This window comes from Oenanthe melanoleuca, chromosome 1 (assembly GCF_029582105.1).
Source record: "Oenanthe melanoleuca isolate GR-GAL-2019-014 chromosome 1, OMel1.0, whole genome shotgun sequence".
NCBI lineage: Eukaryota > Metazoa > Chordata > Aves > Passeriformes > Muscicapidae > Oenanthe > Oenanthe melanoleuca.
In genome coordinates, this window is record NC_079333.1 from 25060762 (window position 1) to 25085426 (window position 24665).

The following is a 24665-nucleotide window of genomic DNA, read 5'->3' on the forward strand; positions in this document are numbered from 1 at the left end:
AAATCCTAATTATGTGAGCAAAGAGGATGTGAGGAACTATAAAATTTTTTAGTTCCTTTGTAAATAACTAAAGTAACTTTTTTTTTTCATAAATACAGTGGCATCAGTAGTATCAAAATAGAAAAACCTTAAAACATTGAGGATGCAGAACAGATTCGATTTTAGCACAAATCTTTGGAAAGACAAATCTACCTTGACAGAATGAGATTTTGTAGCCTTATCTAAATGCAGTAATCAAAATACTAAGTCAATGATATATTTTAAAGTACAGTCTGACAAGAAGTAGAAACATTTGTTGTTCCATCAATCTGTCCAAGCATCAGTGTATGTAAATTCAGAGATGAAAGCAATAATTCATAGTGGTCAGAAAGCATAAGGCATTTCAAGTATGAATGCCAACCATCCTCCATAGGTTATGTGCGATGAATAGCATGTGAACATGCACCTGATCAAAACCGAGTATTTCAGAAGGCACACAATCAATAAAATGTCTGGGGATCTTAATATTCAAAATAAATGAGAACTTTGGTTTTACAACTTTTCTGTGAGCACATGGTAGATGCAAAGCAAGGGCTGGGATGTTGTGTTCATGTTAACCAGGAATGGAAAGCTTAGACATGCCTCCTCCTGATTTTTCAAAATATGCTGGGCTTGTAATGAAACAGAGTCTGTACTGCCTGGAGGACAAGAGCCTTTGATGAATCACCCAAACTCCTACAGCCCAGGCACCACTAAGCAAACTTAAATACCAAATAAATTACTGTTTCTATCCTTTATACCTACTCACCTTCAAACCTGCCAACAGGTGAAACAAATTACTAAAATATGTCACAAATGAGTTAAAGGTACAATACTTCATTTTGGCTGCATGATATTTAATAACTGCCAGATTCCTGATGTTATCCTTTAGACCAGGATTTATTTTACTGAGATGAGAAAATAATTCTCAAAAATACAGAAAACTGAATTCTATTAGAAAAAAACTATCAAAATGTTCCATATGATTTATCACTCTGAACACTTTCCTCACACTGGAGTCAAAGATTGAAAGTGATTTTCCTTGTGGATAGAGATGAGCATGATGTGATGTACATGAGTGGGCTATGCAATTATTTGCTAGTCACTTAGTAGAACAACAGAGAAAATGATTTTTGAATTCTTTGCCTGGATTTGAGTAATAAAGCATTGCTTGATGACACAGATGGGATAAGCAGGCACATCAGTCTGGTGTATTTCACCTAGGAAGTGGTGGGTCTGCTTTAGAGAGACTTGAATTTGCAGTGGGGGACCACGGTCTCTACTAAATATTTCAGAAAACTCCTCCTGCAGTTTCTTGGAAACTGCTTTGATTCAGTGGTCGTTACAAAGAACTTGAGATGTAGGACAGCTGTGCCTAATTCTTCACTGACAAATACATTAAACATCTATAAAGGACAGAAGTGGAAATCAGTGACAGCTATTTTGGACTAGGTTAAGTCAATGGGAAGAGTATGTCAGGTTTAGAAGATGATTCTAGTAGAAATAAAATGCAAGCAACATTTGGGAAAAATAATTCTGATATTTTTAAAGCAGACATTCTCTTTTTAAATTTACATTTGGATATTTACTTAAATATATTTTAAATATATTGACATTATTTTGAGCTTCTGAACTGAAAAACAAATTATTCCTGTAATTTTAAATGCTGATTATGCACTGAAGAATTAAGCTCAGATCTGTCCTGAGGTGGAATCTCGTTTCTTCCAGGTTTGAATAAATGGCCATTAATAGGATTGCACACACACACAGATTGCAGAGGGACAGACTTTGTATTCTGCATTGTGTTGCAGATCAGCACTGCAATAACTTCGTAGCTGGAAAAGCACTCTGCAAATATCCACTACCTGAAGGATGCAGATGAGACACCAAGGATGCCAAGCCCCTGAGACAACTCAATCCAATCCAATCCAATCCAATCCAGGCACTACACACCAAATTCCTATTTGATATATCACACTGGCATAAAGAAAATCCCTGACTGTGAGACAGAATGAGGGCTGAGGAATAATACAGCTGTCATTTCTGGCATGAAGAAACATTTTTTAAACTTTTAGGACTGATTGGATTTTCACTGCTAACATTTCTGCCAGACTTCCTTTCAACAAAGTATCAAGACTAGGATGGAATATTTCATAGAATACTTGCAGAGGAGACAGAATGGTGGGATCTGCCTTCACTTTTCTCTTAAATTAAGATTAAAGGGGGGAAAGGAAGTCATAAAAGCCGTTTCAGCGATTAGATTCACCCATGGGATAGCTCAACACGACATTAATTCTCAGACAGCTGATTAGGTGGTTTGCAGTCCTCTGCTGAAGGACCTGGCTGTAATCAGGATGTCGTTCAGATTTGGGGGATGGTTTGAGAGACGGGGGTGATTCTATGGAGTAGCAGCATTATTTTTTTTCATTAACTTCAAAAGAATGTTGAAAGTCAGACTGCAAGGTAGCATTTGTTCCCTGGAGTCTTCTGGTTAGCCTTTTTATTATGAAGAATTATTTAGTCAAAAAGAGACAAGGGTATTGGTCTTTCAGGTCAACAGCAATTTGAAGAATATATTGTTAAAAATGAAAGGTGCAGATATAAAACTGAGTGTTCTTAATTACAAAAGGATTAAAATACTGGAATGTGGGCTCCATTTTATCTTTTCTTCTCTCTCTCTCTACTTCAATCTTTCCAACTATTTTAAATGTAAATATCTACATTGTTAAGGGCTATCCATCTGAAATGCAGTCACCTGCTCTTAGACCAAGACTTTTCTATGAAGGTTTTTCACAAATAGGCCAGAAATGTGATATCTGATGTTTGTGAACTGACATGTTATATTTTTGGTTCCCATGATTCATCAAACTAGTTTGAGTGAATGGACATTTTTACCCTATAATTTAAACTGAAGGACATTGAAGGGTAGCTGAAATTTTCCACAACTAATAAGAAACGTCTTTTCTGTGAACATTGGAAGAAACCTGCCCAAAAGTGCAAACTGTGCTGATGGCTTTTCTATAGAGCAAGTGCAGATTCATTAAATGTATTTTTTTTTCCTTTCAAACTCCTTATGCATTTAAATGAAATCAAAGATTATGTTTCAAACTTGCATGACTGTGTGGGTTGGAATTAACAAAGACAAGTAGCCCAGTCCTAGATGAGACCTTTGTTAATGCAGAATCTAGTAAAGTGAGCTAACAATTTGCAATACATTGACTGTCACTTCAAATGTCAGTGAAAATTTTCAAAACACTCAGAGCAATAATGGAAAAAGGCATAAAACGTCAAATTTGTAGTAAAGCGGACAACAAAAAGAATATTCACAGAGAATTACAGTCTCTCTGACTTGCTAAAGCTCTTATTGATTTTGCTTTAATAAAGGATATTCTCCTCTCAAGGGATTTAAATACAGTAGATTATCTAACATGCTTAACTGATGCTTGAAGTTCTCTATCTGAAAGCTTATCCTTGATGACTGGGAAATCTCTGATCTCTTGCAAACATGTTTGGGAGGGTAACTGGTCAGTCTGGTGGATCTGTTACCTGGATAGGTACACATTTGGTCAAGGACCCAAACATTCCCTTGTATTGAAAAGCTAGTGGCTATTCCATTTTCATAGATGTCTTTGTTTGGAAAGCTGTTCTGTGAACTATTAGCAACTGACTTTGAAAAGGCATCAGTTCCTGCTGTTTTGAAGCTCCTAGAGAAGATGAAAATGTTCAAAATGGAAACCATCCACAAAAAAAAAAATTCTGAAATGTATATATTTATTAGAAGTCAGACATATGCTTGGTGGAAATTAAAACTTCATAGTACAAAAATAACAACTCTGCTTTCCAAAAACCTGTGCCAGTTACTAAAAATATTTTAATAAACCACTACACCTTCAGATATGTTGAATGTGGACAGGTTGGATTGCAAGCCCGGGTCATTAGGAGTTAAAATAGCGTGGCTCACACCAGGACCTGGGAAAGCCAGACAGTTTTATCTAATCTTTATTGAAGGAGCAAGAGGGAAAAGAGGGAGCTAAACTATGTGGCAGACAGGGATCTATAAAATGAAGTGTTAGGTAAAGGGATTAAGAGGAAGAACTAGAAAACTGTGCATGGAATACAATGCAAGTTGGATACAGAGACAATACCAAAAAGACAGGCTGAGACCCCCAATAAAGGTGGATAAGAAATCTCTGGCAATATGGTACATAGTACATATTAATTACTCTAGAATTTATCAAGCCTCTTAGACCAGTTGTCTCCCAGGCAAGGCCCCACATTTTCTTGACTAGAACCCAAGTTATCTCAATTTGACATCCCAGAGATTTGCAGACTTGCTATAGTAAAAAAGTAAGTTACTGCTGTGCAATCACCTGTGACTTCTGTAACACCTTGGCTCCCACAACCTGTTATAAAAGGACCCCTGGTTCAGAGCAACCAAATCTAGGTTGAGTCCCAGAGCCTTGGAAGAACCTTCTGCAAAAATCCCCCATTATTGCTCTTGCAACAGGGGGACTCTTTGCCCCCAGCTGCTGTTCAGGTGGCTTGGGACAACTCATCATGGAGACATGCAGCCCTTCCTGAGCAGGGTATGTATTTGGAATACAGCTCAATAAGCCACCTTCACAATGAATTTTTAGTGTGCACCTGAGCCAAACCACATTTAACAAAAGTGGGGCTACTCTCGTCCTTCTGTCCAGGTCCATGGCTCTCCCTTTCTTTGCACTGGTACTAGGGCTTGTCTGACTCTGTGTAGAGCTAATCCAGCTTGATAACTCAAAATAAAATTATTGATTTTCCTAGCAAATTGCTGAAGGGACAACCCTCCCCCCCACTCCAAGGGCTCAGATGGATGCAGGCCCTTCCTTTTCAACACAGATCACCTCAAGCTGAGGTGGTTTATTCATGGGGGACTCTACCCATGGGTTAATTTACACCTGCACTTTGCCTACTGCACAAAATGGAGTTCTTATTACAAAATTGCATTCTCAGTTTTGTACAGACACATTCCACAGCTTCTTCATTAAGAAATCTGGTCTCAGAGCATGCATAAAATATCTCATTTTTATGATAAATATTTTCATCCTGTACTTGTGAAGAGAAAGAAAAACGATAATGTATTAATATTACATGAGGATGATGAATTATCATTCTATCAATTGACACCTCTGTAGGATAAGAATGGCACTGCTGTTTTTCAATCAGCAGTCTCTATGGTACCTGAGTATCCAAAGATCCTTAAAGAGTAGGAGACTTTCAGCCTTCTTATGTTAATTTTTAACAGCTCTCTTTACAGCTAATATTCAAAGAGCAAAAGGAAAGCTCATGTTATTCCAAAAATCAAGCAGAATGACCAAGATAATAACAGACCTGGCATCCTCGGTAAACCTAGACAAAACACTGATGTTATGTGAATTAAAGTAGTCATGCTATGTGTAATTCAATAAATAAGGAGTTAAAGGTAGGACTGTAATGAAAGCAAGTCCACATGGCTTTATGGAAACAAGACTTGACAAGCAGGCCTGACTTCAATTTTTGATGAGATTACAGATTTGTTTGATCAAGGTAACCACATGGATGTGATAGACTTGGACCTTCCTAATGAATCTGATTTAGTCCTCCTTAACATTTTGATTAAAACATTAGCATTATATGGCCTTAATAAAACACATTAAATAGATTAAGATGTGACTAATTGATAAAGTTCAGCAAGCTGTTCTAACCAGATATTCAGCACCGACAGGGGATATTTTTAGTGGAGCTCTGCAGGCAGGAACACTGTGCTTGCTGCCATTCAATGTTCTGGAATTACACAGAAACATGGGTAATATTGGCAAATATCCCACAGTATAATGAGGAATAGGTAGCTGTGCAAAGTCACAGTTTTGCCTGCATTAGCATAAATGTGTTTCTGGTATTTGATTACCTCTTTTTCCTTTGTTTCTCTACAGGCACAGAAGTTCTTTGTCAGGGTGTAGTTGCAAGGCTGTGGTCTAGTCTGCTGCTGGTGGGCATACTGTGATTTCTCTCAAGTATCATTGCTTTTAACTGCTAGTACATGGATTATCAAAGGGACCCACATGAATCCCTTAAAAAGTGTCAACTGTGAAACCATCACTTGTTGCACACTTCTGCGTGCATTTTTTTTAAACTACCAAAAATATAACCTGAGATTAAAATACCTTTTTTTACAGCTTTGAAAAGTCAGGGAATTCTAATCTATGGGCTTAAGCAGGATTTTCTACTAAAAAAAAATAAAACAAGAAAGCCAGAGATCTGACCAGAATATTAATGATCAGTTATACATAAAACATATACAATCTCTAATATTATAATTTTCTGGTCAGCTGATCTAAGCACATCTTTCCCTATTCTTCATTTTCTAGGTCAGTTCTTCCAATCAGATTGGGAGAACACTGAATTAATATTACTCTCATTTGCCAGGTTTGATTCTGATCAATCTTTTTATATTACTGCATATAAGGAAGCACAAGCTTCCTTAAGCAAAAATCAGAATGAAAGTTCATATGAATTTTGATGGTGTGTACTGTTAAAGATCCTCTTTCTCAGCAAAATTTTGTGGCAAACTGTTAACCTTTTAACGTTTGATTTCTGTTTGACCTTGCAGAACAAGATGATTACTAAATGTAAAATACACTATTCAGAAAAAAACACTGAAGAGAATACCCTCTCATTATTATCTAAAATACAGATTCAGACATATATTTCCCACAATGCACTGACATGTCTTATTTAACTTCATGTATGTATCAATTTAATATATAAAATCTTTCCACATTTTCTAATTTTATCAACTTTTATTAAAACTCAGGTGGCAATCTCACAAGTGTCCTGCGAAACACCACCTAAACCAGCACAAGTCAGCAACAGAATGCCTCATGTCTACTGCTTGTTTCTCCACTGAAAAAAAAATAAAAAAGAAGCAATAGGTTTTTTTACTGTGTCAAAACCAATTTGTTCCCTTTTCTTTGTTGTTGTTATACAACAAAGCAATAAAGCAATGTGGTCACTCAATAGGACTCCTTTCTCTGCTTGTCAAACCTGTTACTGAGTTTGCTTATGTCCTAAACTGCCCTGTCTCCCTCTGCACCATCCCACAACTCTCATTTCCATCATTCTCTCTCTGCTTCTGGATTTGTGTCCAGCTTAGAGAAAAGCTTTCAAAAGAGACATACATGCCTTACATGCACCAAGTTTTTTCCTCACTTGGGGTTTATAAACAGGACTGATTATATTTTATTGGTCAGTTTTGTTTTGGTTTGGTTTTTTTTCCCCTACAAGTCAGTTTCCCTAACAGCACACTGGCAGTGTGAGGATCCTTGCTTGCCCTTTTGGACACTCTGAGGTAGCATCTAATCATCTAGTTCTCCATAGTCATTCTCTGGAGGAGAAACATTGTTGGCATTCAAAAAATGTCTGCACCTTATTCCAACTCCAAAATTATCATTCATTCTTCTAATTTGCATCCTTTTCTTGACTTAAAACAGTCTTATCTCTATCCTTCCTGGAACTGTAAAACTATTGCGTTATCAGATTTTCTTCCTCTAGTACCCCTGACTCCCAGACAGACTTTTTGCAAGTCTCTGTGACATTTTCTTCATCCTAATTATTTCATTTTTAACCTTATCTTTCCCTTTCCTATTTACAATTCAAGTTGGTATCTTTCTTCTGGGTTTTGTTAGCCTTTTTTTAAACTTGCATTGCCTCTGGTGAATATAGTATCAGTAGAACATTACATTCTTCAAATAGCTTCAACTGGGTTTTGACTTTTTTCCATTCTCCAAAACTCTGTTCTTTTATTTTTATAGATTTGCTTACTCAGTTCCATGCCCTTTTTAATTTCTGTCTCCTTGCCATAGGCCTCATATATTTTGTTTCCCATACAAAGTTATGTTCCCTTTTTTTCCTGGCTTCAGAAACCTATCAACCTTTCCAGTTTCATCAGCAATGTACCCTTTATTTTTCATGAGGGCATTAAATGAAGCTACAGTAATTCTTTGAACATTACTGCAATCTTTTTATCATTCAGATGGGGAGTACCTGTGAACACAAAGGGATGAGATAAAGTGAAAAAGCATGGATCTCAGTGTAAGATGCTGAAATAAGAAAATATTATCTTGCTTCATAGAACTGTAAGATTCATAAAAACCAAATTAGATGTTAGAGTGGGTATCAGAACTACACTATGCACCTCTAAAACATCTGAAAAGTGAGATGACCAGTGTGCACTCATAGGTCACCTCAAGTGCGAAGAATGTACAACCTTTTGGTGAGGTGTTACAGATTAATTCATATACAGGAGAGAATAGATGTTACGTGTTTATTCTTTACACCATTTTATTCAGTTCTCGGCTTCCAACCACGTTGACAGCGCTGTGCCATGAGTCACTTTTAATCGCTGCCTCATTTGTTCCTGACCTGAATAACCTTTTTATAGAGGCTTGTGTGCAGTGTAACACCTCCTGTGCCGGATCGCGCTTCAGAGGCCACAGAGCTGTCCCAAACGATTTGCACGGCTTCGTAGCGAGCCTCGGAAGGGCAGCTCTGGGTTCTTTGTATTCCTCCTGGGAAGGAAAAAGGGATTTACCCCCGAGGAGGCAATGTCAGTGCGCGGGCTGAGCACCAACCCGCACAGACCCCTCCATGCCACGGCGAGAAATGGGGGCTCCGCACTCAGGACCCCTGCCACCGCCAAGACCGTCACCTCCCGTGACATTTTGACAGAATCACACAATCTCCTGGGTTGGAAGCGATCCACAAGGATCACTGAGTCTATCTCCTGCCCTGCACAGGGCCATCCTCAAGATTGAGACACACCATGTGTGCGAGAGCATTGTCCAAACACTTCTCGAACTCTGTCAGGCTGGCTGCTGTGACTGCTCCCCTGGGGAGTTTGTTCCAGTGCCCAAACATCCTCTGGGTAAAAAAATCTTTTCCTAATATCCAACCCAAATCTCCCCAGACACAACTTCATGCCGAATTTTGGGTCTATTCGGCCTCCCGCAGGTAGCTGAGGCTGCGACACCAACCTTCAGTCCTCCCCACCCCTGTAAACCGGGCCACGCCACCACCCCTGGCAACTGCTCCCCCTCAGCAGCTCCGGGGCCGCTGCCGCTCTCGCCGCAGTGGGGCGGGGGTTCCCTGGCCCCGCCCACCCCTAGGCTGGGGGCGGGGCGTCGCTGGACTGTGCTTCTATTGGTGAGAGTGGCTGCCCATCCTCGCAATGCTCCAATCAGAGACTGCAGATCACGGGGGCCGCCCGGCATCGCTGGTTCCCTATTTGGAGCCCGCCCAGACGCTGCGCTCAGTCACCGCCCCTTCTTCCCTCTCCGCCAGTCACGTCCACCCGGCTTGACCGCAGTAAGGAACAGGAACCCGCGGATGCCGTTTCCCCGCCTTTTCCCCTCCCCACCCACAGCGGTGCCGGGAGCGGGGGGCGGGGCGTTGGCAGCGCGCTGGTGCGGCAGGCGGGGCCTGGCGGACGGGGCGGGAGGCAGGGAGAGAGAGAGGAGGAGGAAAGGGGAGGAGGAGGAGCTGCGGCTGACCCCGGCGGAGCTTTCAGTACCTTGGAGAACGGCTGCGAGCGCGCCGGGCGAGGAGGAGCCGCCACCGCTGCTCTCCGCTGCTCGCTCACCTGCTCCGCTCTGCTCATCACCCGCCCCTCCCTGTTCCGCCCCGCGTTTCCCCGGCGCCGGAGGGAGCCCAATCCCACCGGAGCGGCTCCGGGGGGAGAGCACGGCAGCGGTACAGGCTCGGTGATCGGGACGGGCGGGGGGGTCCGTCAGTGCAGGGACGGGCGGTCTGGCTTAGGGGGTCGCTCACTGCCGTCGCTCCTCACGGAGCGGCGGCCAGGACGGCGAGGAGAGCGAGCGGGCTCACACCTCGCATCTCGCATCCTGCCGTGGAGCCAGAGGGAAAAGAGAGGAGCACCCAGCGCAGCAGCGGCTGCCGGCATTTGCTGGGGTCGGCCGGGAACCAGAAACAGGAGTCGCACCAGCGGCTGGGAACGGGGAATCTGCTCCTCAGAAACCTCGGGGGCACAGATACCCCTGGCTCAAAGGGGTTTTGAGGGGAAGGGAAAATAGAATTTGGTAATTTTAGTGAAATAATCAATTGCCGAAGGCAGGTCTTAGGCAAATAAGGTAGAGGCATGGATCCCACTGTTTTGGATGCCGGCTTGAATTTTTTATTTACTTTACTGTTTTGACCACTGCTAAATGTGGATTTTGTGAGCGAACCCGATGGCGGTTGTTCCATTGTTTCTTGTTTGAACGTAAATCTTAGTCCTGCTGCTTGTGGATTTTTCATTTATTTATTTATTTTATTTTGGAAAGGACCTTTCCAGGTAGTTTTTGCGTCTGACAAAATGAAGCCTTTGTACTTTTCAATCAATTATACCTAATATTGACATTCTGTGTGGTACAAGAGACTTAAAGTGCTGCCTCACTCAGAGGACCATTAAGACTTTCTCGGTCGCTACATGTAGCTGAATGTGTTACGACACATCCTTTTTCCCCTCCGAATCTTCCGAAAGATTTTTCCAAAATGAAGAAATTTAATTTTCGCAAAGTTTTGGATGGTTTAACTGCCGCATCCCCTGTTGGAAGCAGTGGCGGTGGCAGTGGAAGTGGGGCTGGTGGTGGCTCTGTGCACCCAGGAGGGACTGCGGGAGCTGCAGGGACACCCAGAGAGGAGATCCAGGAGACGCTCACTTCAGATTATTTTCAGATCTGTAAGGTAAAGACTATTTTTATTTTCTATGGAAAAAATAAAAGCTACCCTGGGTTGGGGGGGGGGGGGGGGGGGGAGGGGATTAGTAATATGATACCAATAAGCGTTTTACTTGAGAACTGCAGTGGTTGTATAAGGACTTTGGAATGAAAAGACAGAGATCCAGTGGATGCTTTTTTCTTCTTGCTGCAGAGTTGGGGTGGTCAGTAAATTCTTGATTTCGAGTAGAAATCTTGATTTCAGCACTCAGGGCCGAATTCCAAATTCACACTTGGACTCCAAACAGGAGTCTGCTAACAGGATTGTGGACAGGAAAGCAGATCAATTGGTATTAGTACTGATAACATTTACAAGTCATTTGAAATTGAAGATTGTGTGCATCTACTTCGCCTCCTCACTCTTCTCACCCTCCCTGGCTTTCCTTCTCTATTTTAAGAAAAAGGCACAAGCTAGAAAAAAAAGGCTACAGAACCCAGGACTTAAATTATTTGTGAGGAGCTGGATGTAGATTCAGAGTAGCTGTTTACCAATAGTACTGAAGTTTCTGATTGCATGATAGCAAACTTAGTGGGACAGCATAAATACCAAAAGTTGCCAAATCTGTTTTGGTTTTTATGTGTGATCACTTTCTTAAGTGGGAATTTTCTATGAGTAGAAAGCATAAGATACCCCTGTATGTATTTTGTTTGTATCTGTCTTCTGTAACAAAGCTTTTAGTGGTGGACTTAAATACTTGCCCCTGTAAAACAGTACAAAATATTTGGTACTTCTGACCAACTCTGGAATATGGAAATAATATTTCTGTAATGAAGACAAAACATGAAAGGAGATTATGGTCTTCTTCTATTACCTGTCAGTTTTATGTGAATTCTGGTGGCTTTACTAGAAGTTTTGTTTGCTTATTTGTTTTGATTAGAAGCTTCAAAACCAGAATTTTTGATTAGTGCAATTTGTATTACTAGGACTAAATGGAGTTCATCTATTAAGTATACTTTGCTTTTATTAATCAGATACAAATTGATCTGAAATTTAGATTAAAGCCAACTCCAGCACATCATTATTTCTTTTTGTGTTTTGGAAAGAAGAAAGAAATATAAACAACCAAGACAAGCCCATGAGACATTTTGTGTGCAGATCTGGTCCTTGTGAAACACACAGCTTCCTTGATCTCAGATACCATGTTTCTAATTCTGTTCAACTTGCAGAGTTCAAGGAGAGAAGGATGAGCCCCTATGGCTTAAAGACTCAGAGATCTTTAAATGGGTTCTACAAAATTCTAATTATTTTTTTCTTATAGTTCTTTGCCATCCTGAACCACAACAGGTTCCAGCCTTTTGACTCAAATGATTCTGTAGTTTAATAGAGTGTCAGTGATGAGTGCATTAGAATCAAACATGCTTCCCACGCTTGGATTTGACTACTTTTGCTTATTTACACAGTAATTTAGTATTTTGTGAAACTCCAGGTATTCAGTACAGTGATTTCCCATTTTTGTCACATCAGTAAAAAGATAACACAAAACATCAAGGTACATTAAAATATCATTAGAACGTCTAACGTTCAAAGATTTCTAAGTAAGGCTAAAACTGAACATGGTTTTTCATGTTTAAGTCATGTGATGGGGCAAAGATCTGTATTTAGTGAGATATATTCTTATTTTGTGTGTAATACTTGTGAAAACAAGCAACATAAGATGAACATATTTTTTTTTCCCCTAATCGCCATTATTTCACTTGTTTGCTTTGATATTACTTGAAGACAGTTAGTGTTATGTCCTGATAGATCTGCTTGGAATATGTGTAAAGGAATATGTCATTTGAAGAACATTTCAGTAGCCAATATTGCCTGTATTACCTCTCATGTTAAAATGTCCTCAACAAAGTAAATATTTATGTAGGAAACCTTTTAGCTGCTTGCAGCAGCACTTGCTTATGAATGCATGTTACTGCAGAAGGCTATGGTACACAAAATACCGGCTTCCTTTTTCCAAGATGCAAAGGTATGCTGAAAGCAAACTTCCAAAACACTTGGTGATCATGTGCTCCTGACACTCTGCAGTGTTTATTCCACGGGCTCCACTTAAGCAGCTCTTGTAGCACTTCAGGAGCACCAGGAGCGTGTTTGAAGGAAGCCCCAGAAGCTGTGAGGGCACTGTTGCCAGGGAACTGGGGCCAGTGGGGCCTGGCACAGGCACAGCTTCCCCTGCCTGCCCCAGGGGCCAGAGCCCAGTCAGAATTTGTTCCTCAGTCTGAGTCGAATTAAAAATACACCGACACGCACATAACCCAAATTCCGTCCTTTCCAAGCTTTTGTTGTGCAGCACGTCTGGTATTTCAATTGGGTATTTGCATGTTCTGTTACATAAGTTATACGGGCTGCATATTTAAGGATCTGTGTGTAATCTGTGATCCTGCTGCACACACAACTGAGTAAAGCTAATGGCAGTTTTGGTTTGTTATCTGCAGGGTCAAGGCATCTGGGTAACAGCCTAAATAGCACCTCAGACTGGTTTTCCTTTATTTGTTGACTATAAAAATCCTCATTTAGAAGTGAAACATAAAAGCTGACTCATACTTAAGAATTGAAGGGCCTTTCCTGACAGTTATTATCTAAATAAATTGCCTTTCTGAAGTTTGTGGGAAGTCTGCTTGGCTAAAAACACAGATCCAGTCCTCTAGTAGAACACTATTTTGAATGGTAACACACCTGATTTCATTTGCAACACAGCTGAAAGCCAGCTCTCCATTTTGTGGCATTTTTAGGATGGTTATGGCCACAGTGTCCTTTTGAGGTGCAGATTAGCATTTAAGAGAAGTTAACTGAATATTTTACACTGAGATGTTCTCAATGAGTTACTTCCAGCATTTATATTTAAATCATTAATGTGATGAAATATTCTTGAAACTATTACATATAGCTACATCCTGTTTTAAGCATGATAAATTTATATGTTCGTAGCTGTAATAATGAATCAATGGCACCATTTTCAAATCACTCAAGCAATGTGAAATATTGTCATACCTATTTTGTGACAACAGGAAGCTGAGGTACAGTTTAGGCTGCATCTAGGGGCTGCTCTTGGGATTTGGGTATCCAAGTGGAAATCATGAAAATATTGATTATAGTTCACATTGAATTCACAGGTTGAATTGAATGTATTATATAGCAGCATCATCCTAAAACTAGGCACGATCCAGTAGAATAAGCTACTAAAGTCTATGTTAATTTTAATTGTGATAGACCTAATTTCCTTGGGTTTGCTTATTTGTATTTTCCCTATGTATATGTGTTATTTTTTTCCTCTGGCAAGGATTTTTAGGCTCACCTGTGTTTGTCCAGACTATCTAGGAACTAAAATATGGCAATGGGGAAGATCTGCTTTTAATAAAAGAAGTGAGAAGCTCACAGTTAGGATGTTTTAAATCATTTGAGTAGAATTTTAGCAGAGGGAACATAAAAGGAGAAAACAGTGATTTTATTACTTTTTTAGAAAATTGCTTGTTAGGGGATGACACAGTTGGGAAAAAGTGAATAAAAATGAAGGTGTACATTGTATGTGAAATACTTGTTCCTCATGAAAATAAGTCTCTTATGTAGAACTACTCAGGATTTTCTTGGAGAACAATCAGAGTTGAATTGAATTTGTAGAGGTTAATAACTTTGAAATCAAGACCTCAGTTAAGAGCACAGTAACAGTTGTACTTTACCAGGTATACAATTAATCTACTCTAACACGATTTCTTTTGCAGTGGGCAGCAGCTGGATACCCACAAAAAGGTCCAAGAACTGGCAATTTAATCTCAAACAATTGCTTTGCAAATGGTTATGGACTGCCTTTGAACTCCAAAGCATGAGATTTCTCTTCTTTTCCTAACTGATCTCCAGTGTTATGACTGGGTAGTCTTGCAATCCAATAAACATCCTGTAACTCTTACTGTATTGTTTATATTAATAATATAGTCATAGTTTAGGTATGTTCATCACCCAGTCTTTATGCAAAACCCATAGAGGCCAGAACAGTTTCAGGGTTTTGTTAAAACTGATATGGAATCCCATGGCCAATTGCAATTGTGCCTTCCTAATTTTGCTTATGCTTGGCAAAAACAGGCCATCAAGATATAGTCAGTGAGTAGCCAAGTTAAACGCCTTAATTATCTGGATTTCCTATCAGATAGTCTTAAATTTTAATTCCCAGAGTTTATAGGTAGTAATATCTTATTTTGTCAGCCTCTGAAGATAAACATTTAATCCTTCTGACAACAACCAAGTAGGTATTTTAACTGCAAATGCAACATTGATGCTACAGTTCAGTGATAACAGAGAAGATAAATTTTGGAATGGCAATTTAAGCACAATGCTGCAGGAGCACATTTTTGGTTATGAAGAATTGAAAAGAAAAATCCTTGTTATAAGCTGCCCACAGTGTTGTAGTCAGTTTGAGCTGTTTGGTTAGTCTGTCTTGTTTCCTTGCTAAGGTCAACAAAAAATAAAATGTTTGCGAAGTGCTACATTTCAGTGAAAACCCATTTTAAAATTAGTATGAACTCTTAAGTTCACTTAATACTTAAATGTTAAATAAGATAACGTTAAGAAGGATTTTTTTCCCATATACCTGAGTTTGGCTCTAAAGTTAAGTGCAGAACCCTATTCTGTTTAAAACCACAGAGTCATAAATGACACTTCTAAATTAGATTATAGTAATTTCATGAAATTTGTAATGAGCATAATGTATTCTTCTTTCTTAATGTTTGTGTTAGTTAGAAATAGGATTTATCTATGGGAAAGTGCATAGCACATTTAAATCTTCTTTTGAGAGTATTTTGAAGACTTTAAGGTAACCGTAGTAGTATAACTGGATTCACTCATTTGGGGTTTTTGCACAAATATCTGTCTTTTTGTTTTATTAATCCTAAATGAAGTAGTGCGCACCCTTTATTGCCAACACATGCAATTACATGTTCCAAATGATTTCCAGACCTTTAAGGCTGCTGAATAAAGCACTCAAGAGATTCCACATGTCTTAAATAACTTTGCGCAAACAACTTTTAATTACATGATCCCATATTTATTCTATAGGTTTAATTAGCAGAAAAAATAGTGTTTTCTCATAGGAAAGTACTTCAGTATTTCTTTGCATACTCAAAACTCAGAGCATGCCTGAACATTAAGTTCCCCATGGACTTTTCCAAAAGAAGTGCTCACCACTGTAGTTCTGAAAGCTTCATAAACATTAATGAATTGACCTTCATAATACTTCTGTGAGATGGAAATAATATTATTTCTGCAGTATAGGTGCCACAGAAAATCCAAAATGTTACGGGTCCACTATTTTGAATTCCCAGCTTGATCTGCTTTGCATCTGTTTTTCTTTTAGCATATTTAACTTATCCCATGTCTTCCCATTGAGCCTTCCATTGTTTTCACATTCTATTGCACATACTCTGCACAACTGCAGAGTGATCTTTAGGTTGGTTTTTCCATTTATATGCCCACTTTAGATAGCCAGAAAACTGAATTTCCTTTCTGTTTCAAATTATTATAGATGGATTTCTGGCTCCGCTGTACTATGGCAGAAAAAGATAATTTAATCCTTACAAGAGAGCAAATTCATACTGCATAGATTAACTTATTTCACATATTTCTAATTGTTCTGCTTTTTATGGTTGGCCTTGAATTTTTAACAATGTAAGAATCACAGAATAACCTGAGTTGGAAGGGATCCTTGAGGATCACTGAGTTCAACTCTTGATTTCACGAAGGGAAACCTAAAGATTAAGATATTTGCTCTAATTTTGTGTGCCATTTCAAATGGGTTTTTTGTTGTTGGTTAGCAAGTTTTTTAGTTGTTTTTTTCTTAATCCCTGGGATCATAGATGTTGGAAGATCATCCAGTCCCAAACCCACTGCCATGGGCACAGACACTTTCCACCAGGTTGCTCAAAGCACCATCCAGCCTGTCCTTGAACACTTTTAAGAATGGGGCATCGACAGTTTCTCTGGGCAACCTGTGCCAGTGCCTCACCACCCTCATGGTAAAGAATTTTTCCCAATATCTAATTTGAATCTACTTTCTTTTAGTTTGAAGCCATTGTTCCTTTCACTACATGCCCTGGTAAAAAGTCCCTCTCTAGCTTTATCTTAGCCCCCTTTAGCTGGAAGGTGCCACAAGGTGTCCCTGGAGCCTTCTCTCCTCCAGGCTGAACCACTTCAGCTCTAGTGGGAACACTGGCTATATTATTCCTCCCCTGTGGATCACCAGGTAGTTAATGAGAATTTTTCTCACTATTGCAGTCGGAAAAGCAATTTTTAATCTCTTGTAGGAGGATGGAGGTCTGTCTGGTTCACAGTGTTCTCATTGAAGAGCTGTCACATAAAAAGTTGATTGTATAAGCAACTTTGCCCCCAACTTACTTCTGAAAGAAAATACTTACACTTAATTTTTTAAAGAGATGACAAGTAATTACTGAGAGGTTCTAAAAATATGAAGATTTGTTTTTCCAGATAGAAATGCATATTCTGTGTAAAACATGCAGCTGTCCTCAGTGGAGCTGGACTAAATCCAAGATACACCCCATTCTCACTTCATTTAGATGAATATCCACTCATATCTGCTTCCTATTCTGAGACATCTGATACTCTCTGGTGGGATTTATGATTTATCCCCAAAACAATTTTTGAAGTCTGTATGAAAATACTGTGACAAGTTAGTATATTCACTTTATTAACAGAGAAAAGGAAGCAGTAGAGAATGAATTAATACACCTTCTTCAATTACATTAATATAGAGGTGTGTTTGCTATTCTAAGAAAAAATGCTTAGAAAAATAGCTTATGGGGTATATTAATTTGTCAAAATGTGTGCTAGATTCATTATAGGGGAAAATCAGAGGACTGTAAGATTAGAAATACAAGTAATGTGCATCTGTGGAGAGGAGAGAAAGCAATATTATTAGGTACAGATGGCTGGCAAGTATGCTTAAATGTTATAAGATGTTATCTTTGTGCAGTGTTGTGTCCATTCCTAACAGATCACCAGCAAAGACTATGAATAATAAAAAATACTAGAGGCAATCTGTCATCTGTAGCTAGGGTCAAAGTCTGAAGAGCTGCACTCTTTATGATTCCTTTTAAGTTAAGTTGTATATAGTAATGAAAAAACCCAGCCTCAATATTCAAGGTTCTGAGTTGGTGAATACATGGACTCAGAAGGAGCCTTACTGAAGTCTGTGATATATATAAGTAGATGCATGTGTGTATGGTAGCATGTCTTCTTGCAAAATTTGATTCCAATAAATTAAAAATAATTTCTTCTATTTAATTTAAAATTCTGTTATGTAAGAATGCTGTGAGGTCACACACTCAGAAGTCAGGTCCCTTATTCAGCTAGTATCCAGTTATGTCTATATGTGAGGTAATCTAGTCATTATTGCATCTTTTTATTTTCTTGAAGTGTCTGCTTGTATTTTGTTCCTGTCCTCCCCCACATTTGTTTTGAACAGTATACAACACGTGAGGAGGATGAATGCTATTCTGTTTGTGTTCTTTGCAACAGCTCCTGAGAGAAGATCTGTGTTATCCACTGAACATTATAAAAATAGTAAATATCAATATATTAATGAATTCTGGTCTCTGCTTTGTTCATCCTGTTCCATCTATTGTATCCCTTCAGGGTGGAGATGTGCTTTCCGTTACAGCTGTCCATCATCACTTGTGTTACAGACACATTCCATTGTAGCTGTGGATAAAACTTAATTTTACTGAGTCCACAAATTCCTGCTTTATTCATTGTTTGTCCGTACATATATTCTGGAACGCTCCCTGAATGAGGCAAAGGCAGAAAAGTAGCCTGTGGTTATGTAAACAGAGATCTGATTCTTACAATCCTTGGCTGTACTGTCTTCATTTGTGTCTGTGAGCCGTGTCCACGGTAGCTTCATAGGTAATGCAAGGGGGAGCAGTGATGTGCAAGATCCGCTGGATTTCACTGCTGTGAGAGGGAAAAAACCTGCCACGAAATACCTGCATTTCATTTGGAATATAACTTCACCCTGTGTGAGTTGGTGATTGCTGGCCATTATTTTCAGATTAAATTCTCAATTCAACATCAGACAAAAACCCATCAAGTTGCATACATACAGCATGTGTACAGAAAAAGAAGAAGATTAATTATGAATTATTATTAAATAGTAAACAACATTGTAAATACTAGTAATGAAATCTGGTAATTACATTTGTATACAAGAATGCCAAATTACATTGCAAAACAGATTTTCACCGTAATAAACCAATAATACAGATTATCTCTAGATCACAGTAAAGTTTTAACACTCTCTTTCTCTAGTTTCCTCCCCTGCCATTCCCATGCCTAAACCCCCCACCCTTCAAGAACTTTTTCACAGCAGTAACATTTTTTCAATCCCCCAGTATGGCTGATTATTTTTTTAAACTAAAATATTTTGAAAGCAGCAACCAAAGCATTTGTTTCAGAACAGAAACCACAATCATCCATAACAGAACAGAACATTATTAGTTTAAAGTAGTGAAGTTTCAGAAAATTTAAAAATGGGAAGTCATGCAAAATTAATTAGAGTTATTATTCTGTTGGTCTGATGTAAACTTAATAAAAACAGTTTTATTTTTGTTTAATTTCTCATTAAAGTTATGAAATTATCTTATTCTCTGTATCTGAAGTCATAGTGAAGACAAAAAGATTTTCCTTCCAGGGCTATCAGATAAATTGAATGATTTTACAGTGCTTGTAAATGCCCCTAAAGCAGATCTCCATCAGGCAGATGATATTCTGAACCAGCCTGTCTCAAGTTCTAGAGTAATACAGTTAAATTATGCAATGACAAAATCAATGGAACTGCTATTTGAATTATTTTGATTATAAAGAGTTTCCATTTGGACTGAAGTCTTGCTTAACTAGGTAGACCAAAATGAACTTTGCAATCAGTAGTTTAGGGTTGGGTTTTTTAATAATTCTACATTAAAGACAAGTATAGATATAGTTTTATAGATTATCAAGACATTTCTCCATATTCTGATGCCCTATTTCTTCTTGCCATTTTAAATAGCAATAGTGGGAAGTACATTATACCATATTTACTGTACAGTGGGGTACAATTCCTTCATTGTGGTCTTATTTTTTCCCCCTTTTGTATATTTGCCTGTGGTTTATTGTTTGGTTGAATGTTTTTGGTTATTTAGTTGTTTGTTTTCAGAATTCAGAGTTCTTATAGAAATAATAGAAGGCAAGAAGTGGAAGAATTTTGCATACATCGTTCTCCCTTGGACTTGCGATTTCTTCAAAGGGCACAATGCTTCCCTTGGGATGGTTATATTCATGTATTACCCTGTAACTTATGCTGTAACTCAGTGCTGTGGTGGTTGTAGCAGGATGGTGTAGTTGCCAAGCAGTTGCTTGGCCATAGCTACACTGATTTAAATAGATCCAGAAAGTGATATTGAAATTCAACCCCTTTAGCTTTGGGCAGGAGGGGCTGGACAGTCTGTCTGCAGAGTTCCCTTCCAACCTCACCTGAGCTGGGTATAATGAAGTTTATGGATCAACATAATTTTATTTATTTGTGGATTTTCCTTTCTAAATTATATTAATTTTGTATTTTTGATACACTACAGTGTATTTCAAAAGACGAGCATGAGGTGAATGCTTTTTGAAATTCAGTAGCCTTTTTTTTCCCCTATGGTTTGCTTAGTTTGGCTGTTTGTATGTATATGAATCACATCTAAATAGGACCATCCTTATTTAATAGTCATTAACATCCAGCTTGCAGAACTGGAAATGACACTGGAAAAAAACATCTCTGAAGTATCTGCAGAGATCTTTGTTACAGAAAAAAAATATTTTGTATGTTCATTGTACAAGAATATATAATATTCAAGTCAGTTAATTTCAAATACTCATTTTAAAATAACTCCTATTTTTCATATAATTATCAATGTGTAATATTTGTGAAACTAAACTTTTAAAATTCAGGCTGAATTTGAAGTCTGTTTTATGTCCAGGACAGCTACTTTCTCAAAATTCTACAATAACTGACAAAGTAACCTTTTATAACAAAGTAAGCTCCATAATTTAAAAATTAAACAACAAACCAAATATCCCTATTGCTAAAACTATTATTCTTCTATGCTAGAAGTCTTTGTAGGGAAATATTATGAAATTCTGCTTGTTTCTTATATATATTTTCTCCCTGCCCCCATATTCCTATTTCAATAACACTTCTCTTTTGTGCCCACATTTTCAATATTTTTTTCCTTTACTGTATTTTGCTCCTGCAATACTGATCTCTTTTTTTTTCTTCTCTGTTTCACTGCTACTGGCAAGGATAATAAGCTCATAAGAAACAGCCTGCCGAGACCCATGGTCCATATCTCCCAGCAGTCAGTCTGTGACAACGGCAGCAGAATTGTCACCTAGGGAGGGTAATAAGTTACATCACTTTCTGCAGTCCATTCCTTTTCCAGTCTCCCATCATTCACCATCACTGGATTTGATATGTTGGAGGGCATATCTTTAGCTGGTCCTTTTAAAATCCATTTATCAATTATGTCAATGACTTTGTCCCATTTTTATCCCCCCATTTTAAACTAATCTTTAATTTCTTTTGAATGCCTTCAAGGCTTTGACAAATATGTTTAGCTAACTCACTCACTTGTTTATGTAAGTCTTAGTCATATCCCCCCCACATAAAGCTCTCAAGTAATGGGCTCACACAGCTTTTCTGTAGCAGCAAAATTATTCTGTGTTATTCCTTATTCTCTTCCTCATAATATCCAGTATTACTTGGCTTTTTGGTGTTGCTGTTGAACATTAAACCAAATATTTCAGAGGAATGACAGCCATACCTAAAAATTACTTTGTTGAGTTGTAAATGCTAGTTCCAAATTCAGCATTGGGCAGATCTAGTTAAGATTTTTTTTTCTTCTAGATATCTTACATCTACCCACACTGAGGGTCATTTATCAACTTCTTGCCCACTTAAGTCACTCTAGTGAAGTCTTTCAGAAGCTTGTCACTAGCAGTACTGAATTTCACTTTCCAAAGGAGCTTACTTGAAGCTGTGATCTCGGAGACTTCAGAGTTCATTATCTTTTAAAGGTCATTAAAGACAATTATAAAATTGGCCCAAGCATGGAGAACTCTACTTGCAAATTTTCTTCACGTTAAAAAATCCATAAAGTGTATCCTTTGTGTTCTGTGATCTAACCAGCTTTCAGTCCTCAAAGACATTTCTTCAGTCCCATAGCAATTCTGTTTCTCTAATAACATTGCTGTGGAATGTTATCGGAAGGCTTTTGGAAAACTTGTGTATATTCATGTTGCCTTTATTTACTTGCATGCTGACAGCTTCATAGAATTAGAGAGAGCTAGTCAAACATGATTTCCCATTGAAGAAACTGTGCTGACTTCTGCAACAATCTTTATCTGTGTGCTCTATTACTCTTTATTTTACCATCTTGTCAGGGACAGCAATCAGCTTTCCCAGTCTAGAGGCACAGAGTCCCTTTTGTAAATGGCTTTTTCCGGATGACTGTTTCTAGCTTTACACCAAGAAGAAGAACTATCTGTGGGTATCTTTATCTAAGAGAAAAAAAAGGTAGTTTTTTAGAATATTCTGTGAACATGGTCAGAAGCCCTGGTTCCTATTAGAGGTTGAGAGCAAGATGGAATCAATAACTTGGGTTTGAAAAGTTGTAGCTAAGCTGTGATTTTTACAAAAAACATTACTTTGAAAAATAAAAATTTAACTAACAAAAATTTTACCGGTCTTATGTTGTTTACTTTGGTTGGAAGCCTGCTGATTCCTTGTCTTCTTTCCATTTTTCATGAGAAGGGATCAGGCTTACCAGTCAGAGATTACAGACACAGAGGTCCATAAATGAGGGATGTCAGAGTCTTGTAGAGGTATAATACACAGCATCTCATTTGTATAAGCACTCATTTTTATCACTACAATCTTGGACCATCACAATACTAAAAATAGTATTGAAGTGGTGAAAATGCTGGCGTCATTGACATTTTTTAATTTCCTACATAGCTGAGCAAAAGGCTGGAGAGGTTTCAGTCAACACTTCATCCTCTGTTCTGTAAAGCAATCAATTATTCTTCAATGATATTTTTGCATGTGGTGCATTGGTGACAATTTGGAACTTGACTACATACTGAGCCACAGGTATAGACCACAGAGTTAAACTTTTAAAAATGTACATATTCTCAAAAATTATTTACCTAGATAAATCAGTTTTGCTGTCAGATGTTAAATGAAACAGGGTATCTATAAAATATTAGTAGAAAAGTTACAAATTTTAAGTTTATGCAAACTGTCGGAAACACTTTTGACTATAAACCCTATTTATTAGTTGATACAATTTAAAATTTGATCTAGTTCTGTGTTTTCTGGAGCTATTTAGAAAATGCTATAATCACTTTTATTAAAAAGGTGTCTTTGAAGTCCGATATAAACTACCACAGAATAAAAGTTAAGAAAATTCTTATACTGAAGATTTGCATTATGCACCAGGTGAACAATTGTACTGGATACTGCATATTAGTACTAGTGCGATTTCTTTTTTCAGCTAATGAAATATCTCATAGTATCTGAGACTGAAAAAGACTATTATGTTTTCTACATGATATTAAAATATTCATTGGTAGATTACTAGCAAGCCCAAATAATCAATTTCCTGTATTAATTTAGGTAAATTGGCTCTGTAAAGATTAATAATATATACATGTAATTTACTGCTTAAAATTATTTAAAAGATAATTTAAGAGAAAATAACTAAGCTGAACACAGATTTATGCTGAAATTGTATCTGCATTTGTAATTCTTCTGTTTCAAGTAAATTATTTTCCATACTACATGGAAACCGTATGTCCTAGGGAGCACAGACTGCCTCTAGAGACAGCGTGCCCAAAAACGAGACATAAAAAGAAGCCGGATAATGTGGAGAAAAGTAGTCCTGGCTCCATCTGCTGTCTGGTTTTTTCTCTCTCTCATTTTTTTTTTTTTTCCCCCTTCCTGGGCAGCTTCTTTCTCGGGGTATTTGAAGTAGTGAGGCCTCCCTATATTTCTTTGAACACAGACTGATTTTTAAGAATACATCAGCTTTTGCCAGCTGTTGACCCCAACAACTTTGTTTTGTGTTTCTGACCACCATTGATAGAGTGCCATTGACAGTCTTGTTCTATCTTGTTCCTAGTGGACACAATTCAGATAAAATAGAAGTGTACTTTTAATTTTGTCACCCTAGGAGCATGTTAATTTTGTGGCCTTCTTTTAATTTTCATCTATATTAGTAAATGCTGTAAGGAAGCCCAGACACAGTTCTAGAACAGTTACTCATTCTTACACTTAGGTTCACATGAGCTGTATCAATGCACAACTGAAAAGTCTACTCCAAGTGCTGGTTTTTCATGTCAATTTTTCCCACAGTCCTTGGAAAAAGAAAAGACCAAAAAGCTTTTGTTGGACCAAAGCTGAAGACAAGAATCTGGGAGTTTGGAGTGTTACAGCTTTTCCAAGTTCTTTTGTTGAATAGGTTTAATTTTCAGAATAATTTCTGAGGCTGCTCTAATTTGGGGCAAACCCTCAGTTATAGAGACATCTTCTCTACCCTAACTTTGTACTGTATAACTTGGCTTTCCTTCTGAAAAGGTTTTATTCTTTTGGAACAAAATGAATATAAATATTTTACTTGAAAAGTGTAATTTACCTGGATATTCAATAGATTTCAACATTTTTAAAAAAATATTTTACAAATGGCAGAATTTTGCATTCACAAAAACCTCCGAACTGGAACTAGTCAAAATACTCAAATTTGAAAAATGGCTACAAAATAGAAAGAGCACTTTTGAGTCAATCCTAGGGT

The 24665-nt window shown here is 38.0% G+C and overlaps 1 protein-coding gene across 9 annotated transcripts in view; it reads left to right on the plus strand.

Moving 5' to 3' along the window:
* The first annotated feature begins 9496 nt into the window (after window positions 1–9496).
* STXBP5L (syntaxin binding protein 5L) overlaps window positions 9497–24665 on the plus strand; it is a 198906-nt gene continuing 183737 nt past the window's right edge. For 4 of the 9 annotated variants that reach the window (XM_056494582.1, XM_056494599.1, XM_056494630.1 and 1 more), the window contains exons 1-2: window positions 9497–9780; window positions 10371–10773. In XM_056494582.1, coding sequence (XP_056350557.1) covers window positions 10582–10773 — 192 coding nt within the window. In that variant the 5' untranslated portion in view covers window positions 9497–9780; window positions 10371–10581. Of the gene's footprint in view, window positions 10774–24665 lie in introns of all 9 variants that reach the window. The other 5 variants (XM_056494571.1, XM_056494610.1, XM_056494620.1 and 2 more) reach the window with 3 other exon arrangements.